This window comes from Schistocerca americana, chromosome 2, assembly GCF_021461395.2.
Source record: "Schistocerca americana isolate TAMUIC-IGC-003095 chromosome 2, iqSchAmer2.1, whole genome shotgun sequence".
NCBI lineage: Eukaryota > Metazoa > Arthropoda > Insecta > Orthoptera > Acrididae > Schistocerca > Schistocerca americana.
The window spans coordinates 462904306-462931690 of record NC_060120.1 but is presented as its reverse complement, the minus strand read 5'-3'; the positions used below and the strand labels follow the sequence as shown (position 1 = coordinate 462931690).

General features: G+C 37.9%; 1 protein-coding gene across 2 annotated transcripts in view; it reads left to right on the top strand.

Moving 5' to 3' along the window:
• Window positions 1-27385, top strand: part of LOC124595317 (dynein regulatory complex protein 9) — a 154365-nt gene that overhangs the window by 105545 nt on the left and 21435 nt on the right. The window contains exon 1 of one of the 2 annotated variants that reach the window (XM_047134017.1): window positions 23277-23427. The exons of the other annotated variant lie outside the window; for it this stretch is intronic. Within the exon in view, the coding sequence (XP_046989973.1) occupies window positions 23402-23427 (26 nt within the window). The 5' untranslated portion in view covers window positions 23277-23401. Of the gene's footprint in view, window positions 1-23276; window positions 23428-27385 lie in introns of those variants that run through there. 2 annotated transcript variants of the gene reach the window in all.

Below are 27385 nucleotides of genomic sequence, written 5' to 3'. Positions count from 1 at the left end.
CAGCGCCATCCATCACGCAACGATAAAGTTGTTCCATGTAAAAGTTACTTTTTTCAGAGTATCCGAATCTGTAATAAAAATAAGGAGCTTCTACTGAAGGTTTAAAAGTTGACCTTCCTCCCATTCCCTCAGGATGGCGCAGGGGGTTCGAGTTTAGTGTCATTGGAAGTCCCCTTTCGAGACGAAGAACTTTTATTACAACCCTTTTTTCATTCGGTGTCCCAGATATTTCCACAAGAGATTTTAACTGTCCCACTCTGTATATAGTCTCTTCTTTCTATAGCGAAGATTAGCAGAAATATGCTAGTACAAAATGCAGTTTTGTGCTGGAATATCAAACTTAGTCCACTGAGACCTGAATGCCCACAACACAGAACAGGTGGCTTACATTTGCTGTGCACTGTTTGAACATCCATATGATCATGCTGCATACATAAAAAGGAATGAAATATGGTTTTGGTCTGTTATTGTTTCAACTTTTTTAAGGCAAAAGGACATCTAACTCAGTTGATAAATCGATTTCATTGAAGCAGTATTCCCTCCCCCCCATGAACCATGGACCTTGCTGTTGGTGGGGAGGCTTGCGTGTCTCAGCGATACAGATAGTTGTGATTCCTGAAGAGGGGCAGCAGCCTTTTCAGTAGTTGCAGGGGCAACGGTCTGGATGATTGACTAATCTGGCCTTGTACCACTAATCAAAATGGCCTTGCTGTGCTGGTACTGCGAACGGCTGAAACCAAGGGGAAACTACAGCAGTAATTTTTCTCGAGGGCATGCAGCTTTACTGTATGGTTAAATAATGATGGCGTCCTCTTGGGTAAAATATTCTGGAGGTAAAATAGTCCCACAGTCGGATCTCTTTCGTTATCAGGAGAAAGAAAACTGGCGTTCTACAGATCAGAGCATGGAATGTCAGATCCCATAATTGGGCAGCTAGGTTAGAAAATTTAAAAAGGGAAATGGATAGGTTAAATTTAGATATTGTGAGAATTAGTGAAGTTTGGTGGAAGGAGGAGTAAGACTTCTGGTCAGGTGAATACAGGGTTATAAATACAAAATCAAATAGGGATAATGCTGAAGTACGTGTAATAATGAATAGGAAAATAGGAATGCGGATAAGCTACTACAGACACCACAGTGAACACATTATCGTGGCCAAGGCAGATACGAAGCCCACACCTACCACAATTGTACAAGCTTATATGCCAACTAGCTCCGCAGATGACGAAGAGATTGATGAAATGTATGATGAGATAAAAGAAACTATTCAGACAGTTAAAGTAGAGGAAAATTTAATAGTCATGGCGACTGGAATTCAGTGGTAGGTAAATGAAGAGAAGGATAAATAGTAGGTGAATATGGACTGGGAGTAAGGAATGAAAGAGGAAGCTGCCTCATAGAATTTTGCGCAGAGCATAACTCACTCGTCGCTGACACTTCGTTCCAGAATCATGAACGAAGGTTGTATACCTGGAAGAGGCCTGGAGACACTGGAAGATAGATTATATATTGGCAATACAGAGATTTAGAAACCAGGTTTTAAATTGTAAGACATTTCCAGGGGCTGATGTGGACTCTGACCACAATCTATTGGTTATGAACTGTAGAATAAAAATGAAGAAATTGCAAAATGGCGTGAAATTGGGGAGATGGGACGTGGATAAACTGAAAGAACCAGAGGTTGTAGAGAGCTTCTGGGAGAGCATTAGGGAACGACTGACAAGAATGGGGGAAAGAAATACAGTGGAAGAAGAATGGGTAGCTTTGAGAGATGAAATAGTGAAGGTAGCAGAGGATCAAGTAGGTAAAAAGACGAGGGCTAATAGAAATCCTTGGGTAACAGAAGAGATATTGAATGTAATAGATGAAAGGAGAAAATACAAAAATGCAGTAAATGAAGCAGGTAAAAAGGAATACAAACGTCTCAAAAATCAGATCGACAGGAAGTGAAAAATGGCTAAGCAGGGATGGCTAGAGGACAAATGTAAGGATGTAGAGGCACATATCACTTAGGGTAAGATAGATACTGCCTACAGGAAAATTAAAGAGACCTTTGGAGAAAAGAGAACCACTTGTATGAATATCAAGAGCTCAGATGGAAACCCAGTACTAAGCAAAGAAGGGAAAGCAGAAAGGTGGAAGAAGTATATAGTGGGTCTATACAAGGGCGATGTACTTGAGGACAATATTATGGAAATGGAAGAGGATGTAGATGAAGATGAAATAGGAGATACGATACTGCGTAAAGAGTTTGACAGAGCAGTGAAAGACCTGAGATGAAACACGGCCCCGGGAGTAGATAACTTTCTGTTAGAACTACTGATAGCCTTGGTAGAGCAAGGCCTAACAAAACTCTACCATTTAGTGTGCAAGATGTATGAGAAAGGCGAAATACCCTCAGACTTCAAGAAGAATATAATAATTCCAATCCCAAAGAAATCAGGTGTTGACAGACGTGAAAATTACCAAACTATCAGTTTAATAAGCCACGGCTGCAAAATACTAACATGAATTCTTTACAGACGAATGGAAAAACTGGTAGAAGCCGACCTCGGGGAAGATCAGTTTGGATTCCGTAGAAATGTTGGAACATGTGAGGCAGTACTGACCCTACGACTTATCTTTGAAGAACGATTAAGGAAAGGCAAACCTACGTTTCTAGCATTTGTAAACTTAGAGAAAGCTTTTGACAATGTTGACTGGAATACTCTCTTTCAAATTCTGAAGGTGGCAGGGGTAAAATACAGGGAGCGAAAGGGTATTTACAATTTGTACAGAAACCAGATGGCAGTTATAAGAGTCGAAGGACATGAAAGGGAAGCAGTGATTGGGAAGGGAGTGACACAGGGTTGTAGCCTATCCCCAATGTTATTCAATCTGTATATTGAGCAAGCAGTAAAGGAAACAAAAGGAAAATTCGGTGTAGGTATTAAAATCCATGGAGAAGGAATAAAAACTTTGAGGTTCGCCGATGACATTGTAATTCTGTCAGAGACAGCAAAGGATCTGCAAGAGCAGTTGAACAGAATGGACAGTGTCTTGAAAGGAGGATATAAGATGAACATCAACAAAAGCAAAACGAGGATAATGGAATGTAGTCGAATTAAATCGAGTGTTGCTGCCGGAATTAGATTAGGAAATGAGACACTTAAAGTAGTGAAGGAGTTTTGCTATTTGGAGAGCAAAATAACTGATGATGGTCGAAGTAGAGAGGATATAAAATGTAGACTGGCAACGGCAAGGAAAGCGTTTCTGAAAAAGAGAAATTTGTTAACATCGTGTATAGATTTAAATGTCAGGAAGTCGTTTCTGAAAGTATTTGTATGGAGTGTGTATGGAAGTGAAACATGGACGATAAATAGTTTAGACAAGAAGAGAATAGAAGCTTTCGAAATGTGGTGCTACAGAAGAATGCTGAAGATTAGATGGGTAGATCACATAACTAATGAGGAGGTATTGAACAGAACTTGAGAGAAGAGAGATTTGTTGCACAACTTGACTAGAAGAAAGGATCGGTTGGTAGGGCGTATTCTGAGGTATCAAGGGATCACCAATTTAGTATTGGAGGGCATCATGGAGGGTAAAAATCGTAGAGGGAGTCCAAGGGATGAGTACACTAAACAGATTCAGAAGGATGTAGGTTGCAGTAGGTACTGGGAGATGCACAGGATAGAGTAGCATGGAGAGCTGCATCAAATCAGTCTCAGGACTGAAGAACACAACGACAACAACGAAGCAGTATTCCTAATTATGTCTCAGATGTCAAAGGTAATTAGTTCCACAATATTCCACAGACAAATCTTTGGAGTGCTTGCAACATGTTCTACAGTTTGATATTGTTTTATACAGTAAAATCAATGTTTCTATATAGTGACCACAGTATAAAAAAAACAATTTGTGTCATCTTCATGTAGGCCTTTTGTGTTGCTGGAGACCATGACGAGACTTTCTTTTTGTATCTGTCATCTAAACCATTCATGTTATGATAAATAAAAGTTAGAGATGACAACTCTGAGATCTATAAAATATGGGTAAATTTCAGTTTAAAAAATAATAGATTAGTCATGCTTCTCATACAAATCTCACACCAAAGTCTCCAGATCAATCTATCTCAGAAAGCTGCATAAAAGAATTTAAACGGATATGTATGATTTGTGATGAAAAAAATCAAATTCAATATATTGAGGAACAGTCATGTACAAAGTTGCAGAAATATAATGTTGCGGTTCCCGGAGACTATAATGCTAGTTTAAGGGGAGCTGGAACGCCCTATCCTGACAACGTTAAATTTAGTGACTTGGCTTCCCTGTATTTCAGGAACCACTGTAGCCATCGATATGAAACTTTACAAGACATTAAACTGTATGTTCTGAGTCTACTGAACTACAATAATTGCATTTCAGCCACTGCTTTCGCAAATACATTTTTTTAATTACACAATTAAATTTTGTGTAATTTTTTATGCGTTATCCTAAATAATTTTAATTATACATAACATTATGTTCTACTTTTAGTTCAACAGACTCAGGATATGTATCTTATTACTCCTTGAAAATTTGAATACTCTACTCAGAGTGGTTTCTGAGATTTAGGGAAAAGTGCAACAGAAAATGTAAATTTTCAGGAACGACTTCTAAAGTTTCAAAAGACTGTAACTCACTTAATATATGCTTAATCTTTTTATTTTTAGTCACTCATCCCCTTAATCTTCTTCCAAGTTTTTTCTTCTTTCTGGACTCCATAGTGGCCGACTATGCTGCATACTCTGCTTTATCAATGCGAACCTTGTCTGTCCATTTAAGTTCTATGATGCAGGTTGCTCTAGGATTAATTCCCATATACTGTAGCACTTTCAACCCACCAACATTGCCAACATTAAAAGCAATAACAGCATCACTGATCCCCTACTTTGCTGTCTTCATTCCAACAAAAACATTTGTAATTCAGGATTTGTCAGGTCTCTGTAAATAGGTTTTATGATATCCATAACTGCTGCTGGCATGGAATGTTTCTGGCTGTATGAACTGTTTGAGTACTGGTCATTGTGGTAATTGCACCACAAATCAGGTCCAGGAGGGCAAAAGTGGTGTACTGGTTCTTCATCAGTTGATAGTCTGTGGAAAAAGGTAGCCCATACTGCCTGCTTCATTTTCAAAAAATCCTCAGTATTATTTCTAATGGCCATCCCATAATACTACTGTAGTTCATCAATCATCTTGTCTGTCAGCCTGCCTCTTGTGGTTTTATTGTCAGAACGTTTGTTGTCTCTCAAACTGTGTTTCAATTTCCTCAACCTGGCGCCCATCCTCTTCTGGACATGACCAACACATTCCAGTTCTGTGATAATCTTCTCACCATAAAGCTGAGTGGCTACTGCATTGCTTTATGCTTTTGAGTCTCCATCACCTAAGAACCTAGTGTAACACTCCCCTTTCGTTTACAGATCGACTAAAAATTTCAATAGCTGCAGAGGCCTCAATACCACCACTTGTTTCTTCATAATTTCTCTCACAGATATGACATAATTTAAACTTATAACGATGTTTGATTCAGATCAGGAAATCTATTACCTTTCCAATATCCACATTGGTCACCATTGCAACAGAATTCTTAGAACTGTAGCCATGCTTCTGCCAAGTGCCATCAAAAGCTACTGGTATGTCAGTCATACCATCATTTATTTCAACAGATTCGTTTGCAGCGTCCTTCATTAACTCACATGCAACAGAGTCCACAGCAGCTCCAATAAATCCTGCATACCTGTCGATTTTATAAGGTGGGAATGGCATGTTCACCATGGCACACACTGTTTCTGCTGCAGTGTGTCCTTTGCCAATAGCTCTCAATCCATAAAACCACATAACATTTACTTCAAAATAGTTGTCTTTACACTTATCATAGTTCCAAAATGAATGAGTATATATTTTACAACTGGCACAATTAATGAAACATCTCCTGGCTAGTCCATTTGATAACTTACTATCTTTATGTAAACTAACTGGCCCTCCACGTATTTTACAACACACAAATTCGCCTAATAGCCTTCTTAGGATGTGTAAATCTATCAAAATGTAACCTAACCTACCATTTACATCACTTTCGTTTTGAGGAAGCTGTGTGTCATAACGTTTTATTTTAATCTTCGAAGTACTAATGAGTGTTTCTCTAGATACTGACAAGTTTGCCTGTACTTCATTTTGTGTAACTTCATATGCCACATGCTGAAAACAGTGTTTCCCTTTATTCGAAAATCTATTACTATGAAACCTACGTTTCCTAAAAACACTTCTCTTTGGCGTCATATTTTACTTATTGAGAAATTTTTCAATCTATTCGTCACTTTTCCTCGGAAAAACGTTAGCACTTCGATATACAACGCGTGTTTATACTGTGAAACAATACGATACGGTTTTTGACAGTGCTACAAACACGTAATTTAACCTTTATAACATAGCAATCCAAAGCCTTCTATATAAAAATTACTGATTTTATTACATCTTGAAGTAAAGCACGTAAAAATTTTAACATTTTTCAGCTGGTGTAGATTATATTTTAAAAAAATAAAAGAAAATACTTCCCATGTGAGTTTGTGGGTGATATATGTATTATTTTACTCAGAAAATTGTGAACTTTACAACGAGGTAAAAATCCGAAAATGTGAAAAAAAAATTCCGTTCTAACTCCCCTTAATGCAATTTATATACGAATGAAAGTAGTTATACATTTCAAACAGCAGTAGATTGAAATAATTGCAAGTGTGGAAAATATTGTACATAGGCATCTAACAAGACTGTGTGATTCCTGACTTATAATGGTAAATTCCCGATTATAAATATCATAATATGCTGTTATGAAGGAGCTAAGAGTTACTAAAAACTTTATTACAAAAGTTTGCAACCATTGCAAAGGAACAAGAATACAATGTTTTTTGTGGGTTTAAACAGATTGATTTTATTTATGACATTAAACATCACAATGGAAACTTGACATTTTTTAGTCCAAGCAAATGGATATGAACAACAACAAAATACTAATGAAGAGTAAAAAATAAATGTATTTATTTACATACAATAATTATATGATATGAAGTACACACTTCATGTTCGGCTCACTTTTGTCACTACATTACACGATCACCAATCCCCCCCCCCTTACTACTAATGGTATCTTTTCTTAAAACAGACATTAAATTGAGATCACCTAATGAGAAGCCCTGTGCAGGCTGCCATAGAATTGTGAATGTGAGCATCCAACATCTGTTGTGGCTGGTCTATCAATAATGCATTGGTACCAGTGTAGGAGGTACTGAAGGTGGGTTTGAGTCAGTCAACAGAGATGGTGGTTTGCTTTCCCATAACATCCACCTCAGACATCTTCTACTCCCTGCTGATAATTGGATATAGTCCATCATATGGCGGCTGCAATGGCTTGCATTCCCCAACATGTCAAACAAAAACTTGATTACAATTCCACATCCCATTGAAAAAAAAAGGTCAGTGAGTATGGAAATCTCTTAGGGCAATTGGACATAGCTGCCAAATTTGTTGATGCAGCTTATGGACGAAGTCTGATGCCTCAACAAGGTCGTTCAGCATGTTAGTGAGGAACTCATTGGGCAGCTAGATCGGTTACTATAGACCAGTTCTGCAGCCATGGCTTTTAGATCTTCCTTGACAGACGTGTAGAGGCCCAGGAGGACGACTGGGAGTGAGTCTATCCATTGTTAAGAGTTATGACATCAAAGGGATACTTTTAATTGTCAGTGTATGTATTCAACTAATCCATTGGCTGCTGGAGGGTATGCTCTAGTCCTAATACTTTTCAAGCTCAATAGGACAGCGAATGCTTTGAATAGGTATGACTTTAATTGTCTCTCCTGGTTGGCTATAATACATAATGGTACTCCAAAATAGGCAATCCATCAATGGAATAATGTGGTTGTAACTGTTTCAGCTGTAATTTCGGCCATGGGGAACATTTCAGGCCAGTGGGTGAAACCATCAGTGACTGTTAGGCAGTATGTATCTCCTTCAGAAGGTGGGAGAGGGCTGACGATGTCCAGATGTACATGGTTGATGCATCAGTTTGGTAGGACACATGTGGCAATGCATGAATTGACATAGTGGCAGATTTTATTCCATTACAGTGCAACACACACTGTCCCAAGAATCTCTTGCAGTCTTTGTCCATGATTGGTCACACAATAGCTCGTTTCACTAGGTTCATCACACAATGTATCCCGAGATGACAGAAATTGTGTAATGATGTTGTTGTCTGTTGATGAAAGTCACTGGTCACAAACAGTGATGGTTTCGCCATACCAACATCATTTGCTGGTGATGCACTTGATGGCAGTACTTGGACACCATGGAGCTGCAGACCTGATGGCTGTGTCAGCAAATCTTGCAGCTTGGCATCAGACTGCTGAGCCAAAGCGAGTGCTTCAAAATCTATCCTGACTATGATCACTTCTATCCAAGAGAGAGTACAAAGCGGGACATGATCTGTATGATCTGTCCTATGAAGTCAAGGTGGCGCAGTTGGGGTGTTCATGTTTTGTTTGGTCGCTGACAGAAAGCATACATCAGTGGTTTATTGTCCATGACTGCTATCGCTCAAGAATGTGGTGGAACTGCTTGATAGTGGCGTATGGTGCATACAATTCATGATCATAGGTTGTCCAGCTCTATTGTGGTGGCGATAACTTCTGTCTGAAAAACGACAAGAACTGCCAGTGCTCATCTCCTTGTTGTTGCAGTATGGCACCAATCCCAGTGGCAGACACATCGACCATTAGAGCGAAAGGCGCCGGCAGAACTGGGTGTGCTACCAGAGTGGCCTCTGTGATGGTAGTCTTCACTTTGGTAAATGCCAAGTCGGCCTAGCTAGTCCATTGCAGTTTATCATTAGGTTTTGATGAACGTTGTAGCAGTCAGTAGAGTGGTTAAGAGAGCACAGTGAACCCAAAATGGCGATACAAGTTGGTTGTACCGAGAAATCGTGGCAATTTTCGAACAGCCAAAGCCTGTGGAAAGTTGGTTTTGGCCTTTAGTTTTTCCTGTGGTGGCCATATTCGTTGAGCGTTGATGGTGTAACCCAGGAACTGAACCTCTGCTGCTCCAGATATGCACTGTGATGGATTGATAAGTGATCCATGTGAATTGAGGTGAGTAAAAACTTTGGAGTTCCATCTCTGAACATTACATTACCAAGACATTACCAACGCAAAAATCAAGGTTGTGCAAGACTTTGTCCATGAAGCATTGAAAGGTGTGTGCAGTGTTGTATAGTCTGAAAGGCATTATGGTACATTCAAGGAGTCCAAGGGTGCAGACAACAGTCTTAGCTATATCGTCTGGAGCAACAGTGTGAAGAAGATGCATTTGCCATGAATGCTGAACGCAAAGTCTTTGATTTGCAGTACTGGATAACGATTAGGAATAGTCCTAGCGTTGAACTGTCTATAATCCCCGCATGGGTTCCATCTGTTATTTTTCTTTGAGATTACATGGAGTGGAGATACACAACTACTGCTCGACAGATGACAGATTCCTTGTGTGAGGGTAAAGAACTCCTACTTTGCTACTTTCAACTTCTCTGGTATTAAATGACGAGTTCAAACGTGAACTGGCGGTCCTTGTTTGGTCAATATATGATGTACCATCGAATGCTAAATCGGTGCTAGTGTAGGATTGCTGAGTGACGTTTTGGTACTACTTCAATAGTTCTATAAGCTATGAATCATCTGCAATCATCCACACTGTGGTATCATCTACACAGTGTACACATCCGTAACTAAGTTGGTAGTAATGTCAAGAAGGTGACTATGACAGAGGGCACCACAGAATGTCTGCCCTGGTAATAGGGTGTTCCACATCTGCCACGATAAATTGCCACTCGAACTTACGATGGAGACCTAGATTCAATACTAATGTGACACAACCAAACGTCAGAGTGGTAAAACCGATGGCAGCGAAAAAACAGTACTCATCACTTCTGCAGTGAGGTAGCCAGGCAGATGGGTATACTGACACATCAGCCCACTAAGAACTGCAGCTTCATATAGTGTTCTGTTCAGTAATGGTCAGTTGATAGCTGTCATATGGGGAACCAGTCTCCATCATCACTGACTCCCGGATGCATCTCCCACCTCACACTGGGGACTGCATTTCAATGCCTCTGGACTGAACATTCTGCAGGAACAACATACTCCTGCATTGAAAGATGAGTGGCTCCCCTTCCTTGATGAGCTAAGTGCTGACATGAGCGCTGTGCCTGTAAAGCTACGACTTCTAGAGTAAGTTTGCCTATCTGTGCTTGCAATGCAGCAAATTATCTTCTTGAGAATGTGAACAAACAGCTGCAACACATGTGAATGGGTACATTTCTGCAATGCGATCTGCAGATTGTGCAAGCGTGTCGAGATCGACAGCACATATCGTCAGTATCCTCTGTGTATCAGGTGGAAAGTGCAACAACCAGATAATGCATAATATGTCCACCTTAATGAAGTTAGGGTTATGTTTACGCTGCTTCCTCGCTGCTGATACCTTGCAGCTGGCACATGGCACATCACTGGTAGCCAGTAGCATTGTTGTATTTACTCTGTAGCCCACCAGGAGTGATTACCCTGCAGCTGTTCACATTTCGCACAGAGTATTAGAAGCGTCACACACGGCACTGCTGGAGTGACCTTGAAGCAATAAATCATAGCTCAAGTTTTAGGATATACAACAATAAACACAGCGTGAAACAAACAGCTTGATATCATCGCCCAGTGAGGATTGTATCGAGCAGCAGGGCGAGCAGCGATGGTGCAGGTGAAATGAACTGGTGGGACACATTGGATTTGATTCATCATTGCCGGCCCATGATGGTGACCAGCAAGCAGTGAGGTGGCAGCATAAGCGCCCACATCCATATGCAGTGCAGTAATTGTAAAGGAATGAGATTACATAGCTCCTCAGTATGGAGTAATATCGCTACCTTTTTGTCCCAGACTGCGACAGGTGGGTGAACAAAGCATTCTTGAAATTGTGTGTCGAACCGCGCTGAGTGTTGATGCTATAATGTCCTGCACCTCTGTAACCATGTCCTCATTTAATGCAGTGACAATGTAGCTGTACTTTGTGTCATCACTAGTTACATGAGCAAGCGTGAACTAACTCTCCAGTTGTTCAAACCATAAAAGTGAATTCTGTTGCCAGGATGGTGGCAGCTTAACCATAACTTGATTCCGGTGGCTGGAGGCAGGTCTGCAGTCGATGATGGGTCTCGTATTGTTAGTTATGGGGGAAATATGCAGAAGATGCATGGCACTTTGAGGTGGATGTTGTATACTTAGAGTGTGACAAGGTATGGTATGAGGCATTGGCTAATGACACATATCATATAATGGTCGCCAGAATGTTGCAGGTTTAGATTAGATTAATTATTCATTCCATAGAGCCATAAAAGAGGGAATCCTCCTGGGTGTGGAACATATCAGATAAACACATTACAAAAATGTAATTAGAAAAATTTGAGTTTCATTTATCTTAATGATCCTCAGTCAATAAACAGTAAAATTATGTACATGAATTAAATTTAAACTTCTAATATTTACAGGTTTAATACTTACATCTGCTTTCATTAAATCCATAATTCAGACATTTGCTAGTTTCTTGGCTATTACAACCAAGTATTGTCAAAAATTAAAGTAAATTATTCATTTCAGTGATCCTCAGTTAAGAACAGTCAGATCATCTATAAGATTTCAAATTAAACTTCCACTATTTACAGACTTAAGACTTACATCTGCTTTCCATACATCCATCATTCACACAGTAGGTAGTTACTTGGCTGTTACAACCAAGTATTGTCAAAAATTAAAGTATAATAAATTTTCATTAAAATGGTCTACTGCACTTGTTGAGAAACTTATTGATGGAATAGAAGGAGTTGGCCACCAAAAATTCTTTTAAATTATGTTTAAATTGTGCCTTGTCTGAAACTAAACTCTTAATGGTTGCTGGTAACTTATTGAAAATATGCGTTGCTGAATACTGGACTCCTTTCTCAGCAAGAGTAAGTGATTTTAAATCTTTATGTATATTGTTCTTATTCCTAGTATTGATACTGTGTACTAAGCAGTTTGCTGGAAAAAGAGATGTATTATTTACAACAAACTTCATTGAGGAATAAATATACTGAGGAGCCGTGGTTAGTATGCCCAATTCTTTGAATAGGTTTCGACATGATGTTCTTGGATTTACACTACTCATTACTCTTATTATACGCTTCTGTACTCTAAAAAATTTTTCTCTGTTTGTGGAGTTACCCCAAAATATGATATCATATGACATAATGGAGTGAAAATAAGAAAAATATGCCAGTTTTTTATATTTATATCTCTGATGTCTGACATAATTTCCATTGCAAACACAGACTTGTTTAGGTGCTTTAGCAGTTCGTTAGTGTGTTGCTCCCTACTGAATTTATTATCAAGTTGTAATCCCAAGAATTTTACGCTCTCAACTTCTTCCATTTCCATGTCATCATATTTTATACACACACCAGAAGGAAATCTCTTGGAAATTCTGAACTGCATATAGTGGGTCTTTTCAAAGTTTAATGACAGTGAATTGGCTATGATCCACTTATTAATGTCAGTAAAAATTTGATTGTCTGCCCTTTCTAAATTTACATTTGATTTACTATTTATTGCAATGTTTGTGTCATCTGCAAGTAAGACAAACTTGGCATCTGGTAATGTAACAGATGTCAGGTCATTAATATACACAAGAAACAGTAGTGGACCTAGTATGCAACCTTGCGGAACACCACCACCCGTCAGATGATGTCTGATTGCCTACTGCTGAAGTGTTACATAATGACAATCTTTGTTTTCTATCAGTAAGATACAACTGAAACCACTTTGTAACACAACCAGTGACGCCATAATATTTTAATTTACTTAAAAGAATGCTGTGATTCACACAGTCAAACGCCTTTGACAAGTCACAGAATATGCCAGTTGCTTCTCATTTGTTTTCGAATGAATTAAGGACATTCTCGCAGTAAGTGTAAATAGCATTCTCAATATCAGAACCCTTAAGAAACCCAAACTGTGACTTTGACAGTATGTTATTTTCACTAAGGTGCTTAACTAGATGCTTGAAAATAACCTTTTGAAAGATTTTTGAAAAAGCTGGCAAAAGTGAGATCGGTCAGTAATTTGACGGTATTTCTTTGTCCCCTTTCTTGTGGAAAGGTATAACTTCAGCACATTTAAGCCAGTCTGGAAATGTTCCTGTGACAAATAACTTAAGATATAACTAAGCTCACATGAACACTCTTTTATAAACTTTGTTGATATGTTATCATAACCACTAGAATGCTTTGATTTCAAGGACTTTATGATGGGTTCTGTTTCTTTCGGTGAAGTAAATGTCAATTCCATTTTACTGAGCTTGCTTGTGTGCACTGGTCTCAGATATCCCATTGCATTATTTACTGAAGCTGGCAACCCCATGCTATCAGTAACAGAGACAAGATACTTGTTTATATGGTTTGCAACACAACATGCATTTGTTACCATGGTTTCATTTATTTTTAGTGCTATTTGTTCCCACTAATTTCTGGTCCTACCTGTCTCTGACTTAACTATATCCAATATTGTTTTTATTTTATTGCTGGATGTATTTATCTTCTTCTCATAATACTAATTTCTGGTCCTACCTGTCTCTGACTTAACTATATCCAATATTGTTTTTATTTTATTGCTGGATGTATTTATCTTCTTCTCATAATGCAGGTGTTTAGATTTCTGGATAACCTTCTTCAATAATTTGCAGTAGTTTTTGTAATGAGCTATAATGTTTGTATCTAAGGGATCCCTAGGTATCAGATAGAGTTTCATTTTTGTCTCACATGATATCTCTATCCCTTGTGTGCTCCATGGTTTCTTATTAGACTTCTGCTTAATTTGAGTTACCTTCAGGGGAAAACAATTTTCAAATAAGGTGCTAACTTTATTAATGAATGTCTTGTATTTTCCATTTGTGTCTTCGATGTTGTAAACATGCATCCAATTAAATTCTTTGAGCAATCTCCTAAATTTTTTCAGTTTTTGACTGTTTTATTGGCCTTCTGTTCTGAGTTCTGATAGATGATTTTCACTGACAATTTTCAAAATTTAATGTTAAGTGTTGCATGTCATGGTCAGATAGCCCATTTACTACTGGTTTTGTAATGTGGCTTAGTTGCCAAGAATTGTCTGTAAATATATTATTAATGGCAGTCTTAGAACATTTGCATATACTAGTTGGGAAATTTACAGTAGAAATTAAATTGAATGACGATGTAACTGATTTCAGTAACTGTTCACTGACAGTGTTTTTCAGGACATCTATATTAAAATCACCAGCGACCACTAGTTCTTTGTTTTTTAATTTTAGATGAGATAGTAAATCCTCAAGACCGTTTATAAACAGATTAAAATTTCCGGAAGTTGTTCTATATATGGCTACTATTATAAAGGACCTATTATGAAATTATATCTCTGTTACACATGCATCTAAGTGCTGCTCTAAGCAAAATTTATTAATGTCAATATTCTTAAATTTAAAACTGTTTTTAACAAATGTGGCAACTCCTCCTTTCTCCATCTTTTGTCTACAGAAGTAGGAGGCTAACTTAAAATCAGTAAGGTTTAACATATCTATACCAGTGGTCACATGATGTTCAGAGAGGCAGATTATATCAACTGGGTTCAATGACTCTAATTCATCAATGCACATAAGTAGTTCATTAATTTTACTTCCAAGCCCTCGAATATTTTGATGCACTAAAGGTAGTTGACATTTCACATTTATCGAGATGAAATTGGGTGGAAATAAAATTTCTGCTCATTGCTGTAAATTTTTAACCAACAGCTGATCCAATGTGTCAGGATTATGCTGTTTGATTTCTTTATCAAATGGAAGGTTTGTTTCAATCTTTACTTCTCTCAGAACTTGACTTCGTTCTGTCCTACCTATCCTAAAAAAAGTGCTACTCCAACACCTATGACCACTGGTATATTACCACTCATGGCAGTGCCTCCCCCCTTAGATTTCCTGCTATTAGCCCAGCCAGTTTACCCTTTCCTTTCCTGTTGAGGTGTAGGCCATGTTTAGTATAATCCCACCTACTGAGAGAATCAACAGGAACCAAACCAATATGTGACTCAGCACCCGACCCAAGCAGCCATTTAAACAGATTTACTTTATTCACAACATTAAACATGGTAACTATAACTTGACATAATAATATGACATAATTCAGTCATATTATTATCTGTGTTCATCTGTCAGCAGCAATAGATTCTCTTCAGCTTGTGATTGTGATTTTTATTGGTCCCATAAATTACCTTTTGTACAGATATGTACTTGTAACACAGGACAGGTCATTAGGCTTACAATCTAGATAATATGAAATATAAAAGTATATAAAACAGCTAATATAAAATTCTCCTTGTATGAGAAACTTTTTTAGAGTTGTGGAGAACGTTTTCTCAGTTTTGAGGTCTTGTAATTCCCTTGGAACTGCTTTTATTAACTTGATGCCAGAGTATTTGGGTCCTTTCTCAAAACTTTTAAGTCTATTTGGAACGCACCACAGTTGTTTTCTGTTTTTGTTGTTTTGTTTCAGCAGTCTCCAGTTTTGAATATATACAATGATGGAAATATTAGAATGTTTAGTTCATTGAAACAACTTTTGTGCGATTCTTTTTGCTTCTTTGCCAATATAATTCAAATGGCTTGCATCTGTAACGTGAATATTCTCTTCATTCCTGTGATAGTTGAGTTCCCCCATACTGTGAATGCATATTGAATGTGAGGTTCAAAAAGTCCATGATAGACAGTGCACAAGAGATCACAGTGAGTATACTGAGCCAGTTGTTTCATTATAAATATCACTGAGCTTAGCTTACTGGAAACAGTATTTATCTGCTGTTTCCAATTTAGCCCACTGTCTATTGTAATGCCCAAAAACTTAACTGAAGCTACTTCTTCCAGTCCTTTTTCATCTAAGAAAACACCCATACATTCTTCTTCTTTTATTTTTGAAGACCATGTACACAGATTTTTTTTCAGATTAATAATTAACTCATTTTCAGAGAGCCATTGTGCTCTGCTACTGACTGATATGAATGTATTTTGCTCAAGTGCCTCCAAATTGTCGGAAACATCTAACACAGTCATATCATCTGTATAAAGTATTTTGATTTCATTTTCACATGTTTGTTTATTATTCGCAAATAAATTGAAGAGAACAGGTCCCATTACAGATGCTTGAGGTACACCATACTTAATACTTCTGATCTGTATAAGTTATTAATGGCTACATATTGCCTACTGTTACTTAGATACAATGTTATCCAGTTTGCTGTATGTCCACAAATACCAGTATTCTCTAGTTTCTTCACTAGGACTGTATGATCAACTGTGTCAAACACCTTGGATAGGTCAAGAATAACTCCAGACGCTACCATCTTGTTGTCCAAGGCCTGTACGATTGATTCGGTTAATGATTCAATTGCTGTTCCCGTTGATTTCCCTTTCTGATATCCGTCCTGTGCTGGAGTTATTACATTATGTTTTTCCAAATAAGTGGTTAGTCTGTTTAGCATGAGAATTTCTAATATTTTGGAGAAGCCTGATACTAAAGATACTGGCCTGTAGTTGTTAGGGTCGTCATGCTTTCCCTTATTGTACACAGGTACTACTTTAAGCAATTTGAGTTTATCTGGAAATACTCCATCTTGGAAAGAGCAGTTGGAAAAATCCAGTAGTGGCGTAATTATTTCTGCTACCACCTGCTTGATTAGGTAGTTTGACACTTCATCATGTCCAGCAAACGTTTTTGCTTTTAGCTTTTTCATAACATTTGTCAGTTCCTTTTCAGACACTGGTTTCAGGAACATTGAGTGGCTTGGCTTATCTGTCACAATAGTTTGGTAAGTTCCTTGGCTATTATATCCATGATTTAGTTTTTCTATTGCATCTGTGTAGTTATTATTCAGGATGTTGGCAATTTTTGTTTTATCTGTGATGATTTTGTTGTACCTTCTTGTTTTCTGTGAGTATTTTTTCTTGCCCCTCTCAGAGTTAATTATATTCCAAGATGCTCTCATTTTATTTGTTGATTTTGACATAGTCTCATTAATTGATTTTACTTTTTCTTGTCTTATCAACTGCCCATATTTCTTCTGCTGCTGTCTGTAGGTTTCAATATTTTCTCTCTGTTTCATTTCTCTTAAGGTAGGTCTCTGTTCTAATATTTCCTTCGCGATCCACTGCTTATTTTCGAGATTTTTCTTTTCCTCTTGGTTTTTGGAAATGCTAAATTGAAGTAATGTGTTATGGTGTCTTAGAAATCATTGTGTTTTCCATCTGTTCCCTGGGCTTGAAATGTGTCTGTCCACTGTTCTTTTCTTAACATCACTTTGAAGATGTTGATATTTTGTTGGCTGGTAAGCCTAACATCTCTTTCTACACTTTTGTCTTCCTTTTGTGAGTTCAGATTTCCACATACTTCACAAAGCTGTCAAAAATGATCGGAAATTCCTGTTTGTAGAACCTTTGTTGTATATGCTTTGCTATCTAAATTAGTGATAATATTGTCAATAATTGACTCAGTTTCCAAAGTCACTCTTGCTCGTTCCATAACAGTTGTCTTCATGTTGTATTGTTGTAGCAGCTCCTCAAATTTTTTGCTTTCTCTGTGTCTCTCTTCCCATATCAATGTTAAAATCACCACATATTACACAATCTTTACTATCATTTTTTTCTAGTAGAATGGACATTTTTTTGAAGAAAGGATGTATTTTTCCACTTGATGATTGGTACACACAAAATACTCTTAACTCACTGTAGACCATACCTGTAATTTCAAAATCTTTTTATTTGCATTTTGGTAAGGTTTTGTATGTATCATTCATACTACTAACATAATTCTCTGCTGTTTGGACAAATACTGCTACTCCTTCACCTCTATATTCTGATCTGCAGAAATAGTTTACAAGAACATAATTTTTTATAGTAAGACTGCAAATTTCATTTTCTTTTAAGTCATGTTCGCTTATACACAGTATGTCTGGGCATATTTCATTTGCCAGTACTTCTACTTCTAGTTTCTTTTATTACTCATGAATTGCAGATTTTGATGCAGAATTCTGAGCTCATGCAACTCATGTCAATAACAACAAAAGTAGACAAGATAGCAAACAAAAGCTTTCTGTATTGCTAGTGCTGAAGTGGAGAGGACATGAACATGCTTTGATTGTTCCTTCTAAAACCAACAACCACTGGGTCACAAACAAACACCTGTGAATGCGACCCACTCACAGCCAAATGCCATTTGTGCATGGTTGCCTACTGTTTACATCAGAGAGATTCTCGTTCACTGTTGCACATTCGCTAATGATCACTTTCGTGTGGGCTTTGTAGAGAGCTTGAGAGTCCAGATTCATCACATACACCACGTGTTAGCTTGTGACACCAGTGTGCCAGCTAGGCTGAGATAACACTTAACATTTTGCTGAGTGCAGACAGTGTAACAGCTACTCTAAATTTGTAATCAGTTTCTTTTTTAAGATGTGGTTCCAACAAATAATACAGAAACTTCAAAAAGCTAATTTCTCTCAGTAATATACAGACTTCAAGATGCCACTGCGCTGAAGCGATTATGCAAGGTAAGACAAGTGTGAGCCAAACGCAAAATGTATACTCCATATCATATAATCTCTGACATGCATTTATTCCTTGTCTTTCATTAGTATTCTGTTGTTTTTGTATATAACAGTGCAAATGCCAAAGGCAAAGAAGTACGATTAATAGATAATTGCTGAACCACTCTAAGGTCCAATTGGGGACGTGAGAAAGACGATAAATTCATTACATTCTAGTATCATGCGGAAACGGACTGAATAAGCATAAGCTTCATAAATACTTTTATAAAAAAGGAAATGCACAATAAACTTCTGAAAAAGTAAATAAGAGCGAAACTGTATCTATTATGTTGATAAAAATTAAAAATATGCGAAAGACCTAATCTTTTTTTGCTTACATTCGTAGTATCTGTAATGATGTATCACTGTTAGTGACTTTTGATGATAACTAAATATGGTTTATCTGAGATTATGCTATTTGCCCTCTAACAAATTATATAGCGTATTTTATCAAGTAGCCTATGTGACAAGTCATATATGGCCTATATTTCACATTTCAGTAATAGTATCTTATTGACATTACCTTCCTTAAATGTACTTTAATAAAATCGTTTACACATATGTCACCGCAGACATCAGAAACTGCCTGATGTCTTGAAAGCTACTGAAATGCGAAACAATCGCTGCTAGTTATGGAAAGATCCCCAGTTGTCGATAACCAGAGTGTTAATGCTAGCCTTTCTTCAGGTTATGTTGATTGTCGGTAAATAGTGCTACAACCAACCTACACATGTGCAAGGCATTGGGCTAGTGATAAGAAAAACTGGAGCTGCAATTCAATGTTATGTGCACTACCTCCACACGTTTATGTGCATTTCCCGATACTTTAACAGAACAAATCGTACTAAAAATCGGGTATTTCGGAGAGTAAGGTATCACAAAAATTGCGTACGGTGTTTTCATAGTAAGCAAATGTGAATACGAAAACCACCAAATATGGTGTGTTAGCTATGCGAACACTGAAATCGGCTGTTTCGTTATGTTGTTGTCCTCTTCCATTCACTCCAGTGTAAATGTCTATTCGTAGGTACAAGTGTGGATGGTACACGCTGGCGAATCCTTGTGCATTGCCCACACAAATGCGCTTTCGCTCATGTTCGCCAGTGATCGCTTAGGTGTAAAGGGGGCTTAATAGAGGCGACCTTGGTTAAGCTGTACTGAACATGAATTCCATCAACTATCAACACAAAACTCTTCTACAATAGTGAGCTCACTAGGAGCAGTGCGATTACTGAAATTTGATAAATAATAGAAAACAAATATTTGATCACCTTTCGAAAGTAGTCACATCATGCAGAGAGATATAGGGTAAGCACATGAATCGTAAATCGTTATTTTGGCCAATTTCACGTCACATACGGGAATTACTGCAAAATTGGAAGTGCTTAAGATGTCTTTCTTTTTCATATCATGGCCCATGCTTGCTAAAGGCTTGGGTTCATTATTTGTTTTAAGATATTTAGTACCTCCTGTTTTCTAACATAGGTTGCCTCAATAGGCTGTCTAACACATATTTAACAGCTTTCTTCTTTCTAAGAATACTATTCGTTCAAGGTTCAATTGTTTGACCAACGTTTGTTGAGTTCTTATTTCCATCCCATGTTGCAGAAAGCATTTACCTCTCATGGAAAATTTCTCGTCGTGTATGTTATCTTTTATGGTGTTCACACACGTAACTGCATGATTGACGAGCAAATATATTTGCACAAGACACACACATTCTTCGCACATACACACAACTGAAGCACGCTTGTACGAGAATGTTTGTTCACCAGCAAATTAAATCCCAGACATCCTTGCGCTGGCTTTAGCGCCCTCTTTGTTTGTATTACGAAAAAACTCGAAAGAGGACACGTGGAGTAAAGAGTGTTCACAGAAACGAAACTATAAATCCCATATTTACTATTGGCGGTAGATACGCTATGGGAACTGTCTCACATTATTGTTATTTTTCTTTTCGTTCTCCTTGTAATAGCGTATTCTTTGCCTTATCCTACATTTGAGTGCAAACTCTGTACAGAACGTAATTTAGCAGGACCAAATAAACATTAACTCACTGACGAATGCTTAAGCCCGGTCCACACGCAACGATCTGTCTGCGCAGACATCGGCGCAGACGTCTGTACATGCAAAAAATCGCTGCAAATGTGGTGTGTTCACACGACAGAAACCCCAATCTACTACTCGCCCGCCATCTGTCGGCGTAGAAAAGAAATCAGTAGCAAGCGACTGCGCTCCCCGTAAACGTCAAAAATTTAATTCAGTTATTTTGAAATATAGAAATGGAGGAAGTTGTGTTGTGGTCTGTGTTCGCAACTTGTGTTGCAAAAAACATTCAGATCAGCCGCAGGAAACAGAGAAAGCGGTCAAAATGGTATAGACAGTGGCTGCAAAAGCGAAAGCAGTTTTCTCACGTAAATTTACTGCGAGAGTTGCAGGTCGAACCTAACGACTGGCGAAATTATTTGCGGATGGATGTTGAAACTTATAATTATCTCTTAAAGCTTGTAACCCCTCATATTATGAGAAAAAATACTTGTATAGAGAAGGGAAATTTCTCCTCATGAACGGCTGGCGGTAACATTAAGATTCCTAGCAACAGGAAGGAGCTACAAGCATTTGGAATTTTCAACTGCAATATCGAAACAAGAGTTGAGTGAAATAATACCCGCAATTTTTGGGACTAGTGCAGCAGGGGATACAACCCGTCGGCTTTGAACAATGATGTCACAAGTCGCCAGAGAGCATGTATTACACAGATGAAAGAGCTGAGGAGAATGTTGAGAAACAAAGGAATGCGAGAGAGATAAACATTGATCTTGTCAAAAGCATAATTGTTTTTTGACTTTTAAAAAAAAAAATCTCACGAGATAGAATAAACTGATCCTACTTTATTAAGCAATATCTTGTCAAAAGCCGAGAAGCGATTGTTCTTAATGTTCTAGCTCCCTTCAGTACGTAATAAGTGTTTTTTGACTTTAAAAAAAAAAAAATCTCAGGAGATAGAATAAACTGATTCTACTTTATTAAGCAGCTCCCTTCAGTACCTAATAAGTGTTTTTTGGCTTACAAAAAAAAAAAAATCTCACGAGATAGAATAAACTGATCCTACTTTATTAAGTAATAGTGTTTTTTTGGCTTTTTAAAAAAAATCTCACGAAATAGAATAAACTGATCCTACTTTATTAAGCAATAGTGTTTTTTTGGCTTTTAAAAAAAAAATCTCACGAGGTAGAATAAACTGATCCTACTTTATTAAGCAATATCTTGTCAAAAACCGAGAAGCGATTCTTCTTAGTGTTGTAGCTCCCTTCAGTAGCTAATAAGTGTTTTTTGGCTTTTAAAAAAAAAACTCACGAGATAGAATAAACTGATCCTACTTTATTAAGCAATCAGTAAAAAAACGAAATTGAAACATACAGCAAAAGCTTATTAGAACACAGAACTGCTTTATTATCTATGCCTCGAAGTGAAGACATTAAGATCTATGACTAAGGAATGACGTCATTGTTCAAAGCCGACGGGTTGTATCCCCTGCTGCACTAGACCCCAATTTTTCAATTAGAGCATTGTATGCTACTGTCTTTTTGTCTCCGTCACTATATTCTTTACTTTAATCTTCCACAAACATGGGTGGTTTCTATATATTTCAATTAATTCACTTACAAACTCTCGAGAACACTGACGAGTATCAGCCATTTTAATGCCCTGTGCGCACAAATACAAACACTAAACTGAACAAACAGCTGTTTCGCGCCAGATTTGCGGCGATCTCCCGTCCACACGCTCCAACTTGTCTGCGCAGATGTGGTTTGAACTCACAGATTTGAGAGGTTTCGCTCAAACTTCCAACTTCCAGGTTTGCACACACCTCAGATTGGTGCAAATCGATCTGTCTGCGCAGATGTGATGTGCGCAGACATTTGCGCAGACAGATCGTTGCGTGCGGACAGGCCTTTACTCAAGCCTCCGTATTCTTAGTACACACGCTCATGCCTGAATGCTTGCATACGCATGTGTAATCGAAATTCGATGAAGCAAGCTCCTTGTACACACCTGATGCTAGCGCAGATTTATCGTACACTACATCATGTATGTTTGGTCACACAGTCTTGCATACATGTACTTGTCAAGCATGCTGTACATGTATGGCCATATTTATGTAAATTACAGTACCACAATAAACAAATTTACACCGAAGGTAGCACATGACAACAGGCGTCTGGCTTTATTTACATCATTGCCTAGCAACTCGAAGTTTATCAGGTCTAATTTTGTAGTTGCGCTGACACATATTCAGCTACTATGTGAACATTAAAAGGTGTATAAATACCATTTATTGTGCTGAAGCTTCGGAACAATATGAGTATCCAGAGCGAACAAAATAGTTTACCAGTTTCGGAAACCTCGCGTGTTGATTCCGGAACAGCTAGCCCCGAAAGTGAGGAGCTCAAAGATCAGTCCGATTCGAGCTCACCACAGCAGTCCACGGAGAGCATTTCTATTTCAGAAGAGACAACTGTCAGCACAACTCACATTGTACTTTCTCCACTTGAAGCGATTGGAATTATATCTGTTCTAGAAACATGTATTGATCAAATTAATATACTGAGTTACACCAACGACAAGCCACCCATTGAACCGAATATGGACTACAAAACGCTGGAAGAGAGGTAATCTGTTCCGTAGAATCGTTTTAAACCTTGAAAGAAGAAAGAAAAAGTATACCAGTACATACATGAGTCAACAGCCATTATCATCGAATATACACGAATACCTTCGTTTCTTGTTGTCTACATTGCCAAGTAATATAAAACATTAATTCGTCCGCGGATAGGCAAGGCGTCACAAGTGAAATTTTTGTGTGAAACTCAGTATGGGGCTGCGCGTCGATAGTTAAGTGTTCCATTAGCTTAGACCTTGATTTTTTCCATTACTACTGGTTTGAACTCATACTATCGTATCCACCATTATGTCGGATAAGAATCGTAACTGCCCAATAAAAATGTCGTATGCATCTTCAGGGTGGCGCAGAATATGGCAATCGACAGGACTATTGCATCGTATCCACTACAAATGCACCAAACGCACTGTAAGCGCACTGCCGTCCGAGTTGAGGTGGCAAACCTGTTACTGTATTTCCACCAAATCTAAATTTGCCCATTCTTCCGATTGCCTAACAATCTGAGTCAACATGTCTTATGCTTAAAGATGCCCCAAATGTATGACGTGAAAGTCAAGACATAAAATAAATGACTCTAAATTATGCCATTGTTCAGCATACATATTCTTGCAGATTTAATTCACTCTACAATTGATCGATTTAACTCTAAGTAGATGATTTATGCATCTTCTCAATGGTAAATAATGCCCCCCCCCCCATCCTCTCTCACTCACTCTCTCTCTCTCTCTCTCTCTCTCTCTCTCTCTCTCTCTCACAAAAGACTTGAACCTAGACCATATAAGGCCAGCTGCCTCTTTTACACTGATCTTGATGACAGGGCTTCATCTGAAGCAGAATCTAAAGGCACACCAATCAACCCAGTACCTCTTCCTGTAGAAGAAGCTACATCTGTTAATGAATAAACTGCTGCAGTTCAAACAGTGAAAGGCAAGTTATTGCCCAAGCGAAGGAAGAAATTTGAACGTTCACGGACATTTTTGTGTATTTCAAAGATTGCCCCATCCTCAATGAACAAACAATCTCTAAATCATTGTTTTGTGAAATACAGTTATGTAAATGGTCAGTCAAGTGAATTTATTTTTGGACGTTTTAAATATATTAGAGTGAAGTAAAGTTACTCTACAAGAAACAGATGAGGAGGACGATGTTTCAGAAATGCAGGATAAGGTATAAATTTCGTTTCTAGGGTTAAAATAATATAATTCTTATACGTTTTACTTGGTATATTGAATTGTTTTTAATTATTATATTGGTGAGAAAGGTTTTGTTTTGTAATTCTTTGTCATTATCATGTGTGTAGGAGAAAGGAGAAAAAATACAACTCTGTATTATAACTTAACATACCAATTATATTGTTCCTTGGTTCAGAGCAGTAATATTATTATAGCTAGATGTAACAAACATTTGTGTTCTTTAGTTGTATTTAAGTACTTTTGTTTCACTGCAGAGTCACTATTGCGAGGTTTAATAATGTTGTTATTATTAATTGGATGGTTGAATTAAATTGACATTTAAAATATTTTTGCACTAGATAATAATCTCCATGGATATCATAAAATGTCATAAACTCCAGAATATCTTAAGCACATATTGCTATTAATTCCATAGTTCTCTAATAAAATTGTAAACACCATTTTACTACTCTTTTAGCCAGTTAAAACTATTGTATCAAAAGGTTTGTTCACAGGTATTTCATATATGCCAATATGCATATTGTAAACACATATCAGCTCTTGTTTGAAGATCTGGAGAAATATTATTCAGTTTTTACTGTCCCATCTAAAGTTGGGAAAATGGTGTTTATAATACTCAGCCCTTAGCTAATATGAAAAAAGTGAGTAATTAGCAGTAAGTCTCTACATACAGTATGGTGAATTATTGACTCATGCAGCCACAGAGTATAAAGTACATTTGTTATTTTGCATATAGCAGGAATCAGCTATACATGTAAGTCTGCAGGCTTTCGTGGCCATTGTCACTAAAATTAAAATCTTCTGGGTTGTTAGGCTGTGTCATATTTTCTTCAAATAATCAGTGTTTTGACCCCTGTGCTGGGATCTTCTTCAGGACCTTGTGGTGTCCACTGTAGATTGTACCCAACCAATCCTAAGAATGACCAGGAACCAAACCTGTGGGTCTGTAGTCCAGCACTTAACCACTGAGACACTGTTGACAAGCAAACTGAAAATGAAGGAAAGCTGATGGGTTGTGCTGGGCAAATACCCACATAAGAGACATCTGATGCATACCATGTTTTTAAGACAAAAAAAAACAAAAAACAGGGCACATCAATAAAGTGTCCAAGGAGAATAACAAACTATAGGGACTACCAAATTGAAAGAAGAAGTGCTTGCTTTCATGGATGAAGGACCTTCAGACAGCCCTTGATCCTTAGCGTGTGAAATGGGTGTCGCATTCAGTACTGTCTGGAAAGTGATACATGAACAGCAACAACACCTCCACCTCTATCCGAAGATGCAGACTTTACCTAGGGTTATTTTGAGTCAGTTGATACTTTCCGCAGACTGTATGTTGTGTTTAGTTAGTAGGTACTTTGGAGCTTTATGTTAGTTCTCGTTTTCCTGTGTGTGTATTTTCCTCAGATTAAACATGATTCACAAGATACAGAATACTCAGTAGTGTAGTAGTCAAGTGTTGGTCATTTAGAACTTCCGCGCAACATTGTGAACAGCCATCAATATAGAGTTACAGAGAACTTGTGGGCAGGTATAATCAGTAACTGGTTAATAAACCAGCATCTGCTTGCTGCTTAAATAAATGCACCTGTTATATTGTGTTTCAGAGACAGTCCCATATTGTCAGAAGGTTTTCCCCTTTTCTTCATGGGCATATGTGGTTTAACATGATGAATTGCAACTCTCTTTGGCACATCTTGCTCGTGACATCTGTGATAAATGTTGCCTGAAAGTTGGATAGGGGGCCTTGCTTCATGGCCCACTCATTTGCTTGATCTACCTCACTTGATTTCTCCTGGTTGAACCATGTGAAAAGTCTTGTGCATGAGGCACCTGTGTTGGGACTGAAGATTATCTTGTGACTAGAAGTCTCACTGCCTGTGATTCTGTATGAACAATGGTGTAGTTACTTGAAGGGGTACAACTGAATCTTGTCTTGTGTAGGAGTATGGTATGCCACTTGGTACAATTGTTCTGAATGTAGCACCTTGTTAAGTTATGCAGGTTAATAAAATTATCACTCACAAAAATATGTTGTCTTGGACGTCTTCTCATTTTTGCCTTTAGCATTTCTAAACCAGGATCTCTATTTCAATGTGATACATGCACCCTTCTCCGTCAACACTGATTATTTATCAACAAAAATAATAAATTTTTGAAAGTATAATGTAATTGGGTAGATAAAAAATCTACTCACTGAATGTCAACAGGAGAACACACATATAAAGACATTGAAATTCCCATAAGCTTTTGGAGGCAGTGGCTCCTTCTGGCAGTAGCGTTGAAAGTGAAGGAAGAGAGGTGAAGGAAAAGGACCAGTGAGGTTAGGAAATGGGGAGAGTTTGGAATAGTTTCTCACAAGGGAACCTCCCCATCGCACCCCCCTCAGATTTAGATATAAGTTGGCACAGTGGATAGGCCTTGAAAAACTGAACACAGACCACTCGAGAAAACAGGAAGAAGTTGTGAGGAACTATGAAAAAAATAAGCAAAATATACAAACTGAGTAGTCCATGCGCAAGATAGGCAACATCAAGGAGAATGTGAGCTCAGGAGCGCCGTGGTCCCGTGATTAGGGTGGGCAGCTGCAAAACGAAAGGTCCTTGGTTCAAGTCTTCTCTCGAGAGGAAGGTTTAATTTTTTATTTTCAGACAATTATTATCAGTCCGTCCGATGCGAGTGATTATCACATCCACAAGAAAACCTAAATCGGGCGAGGTAGAAGAACCTTTTTACCCATTCGCCAAGTGT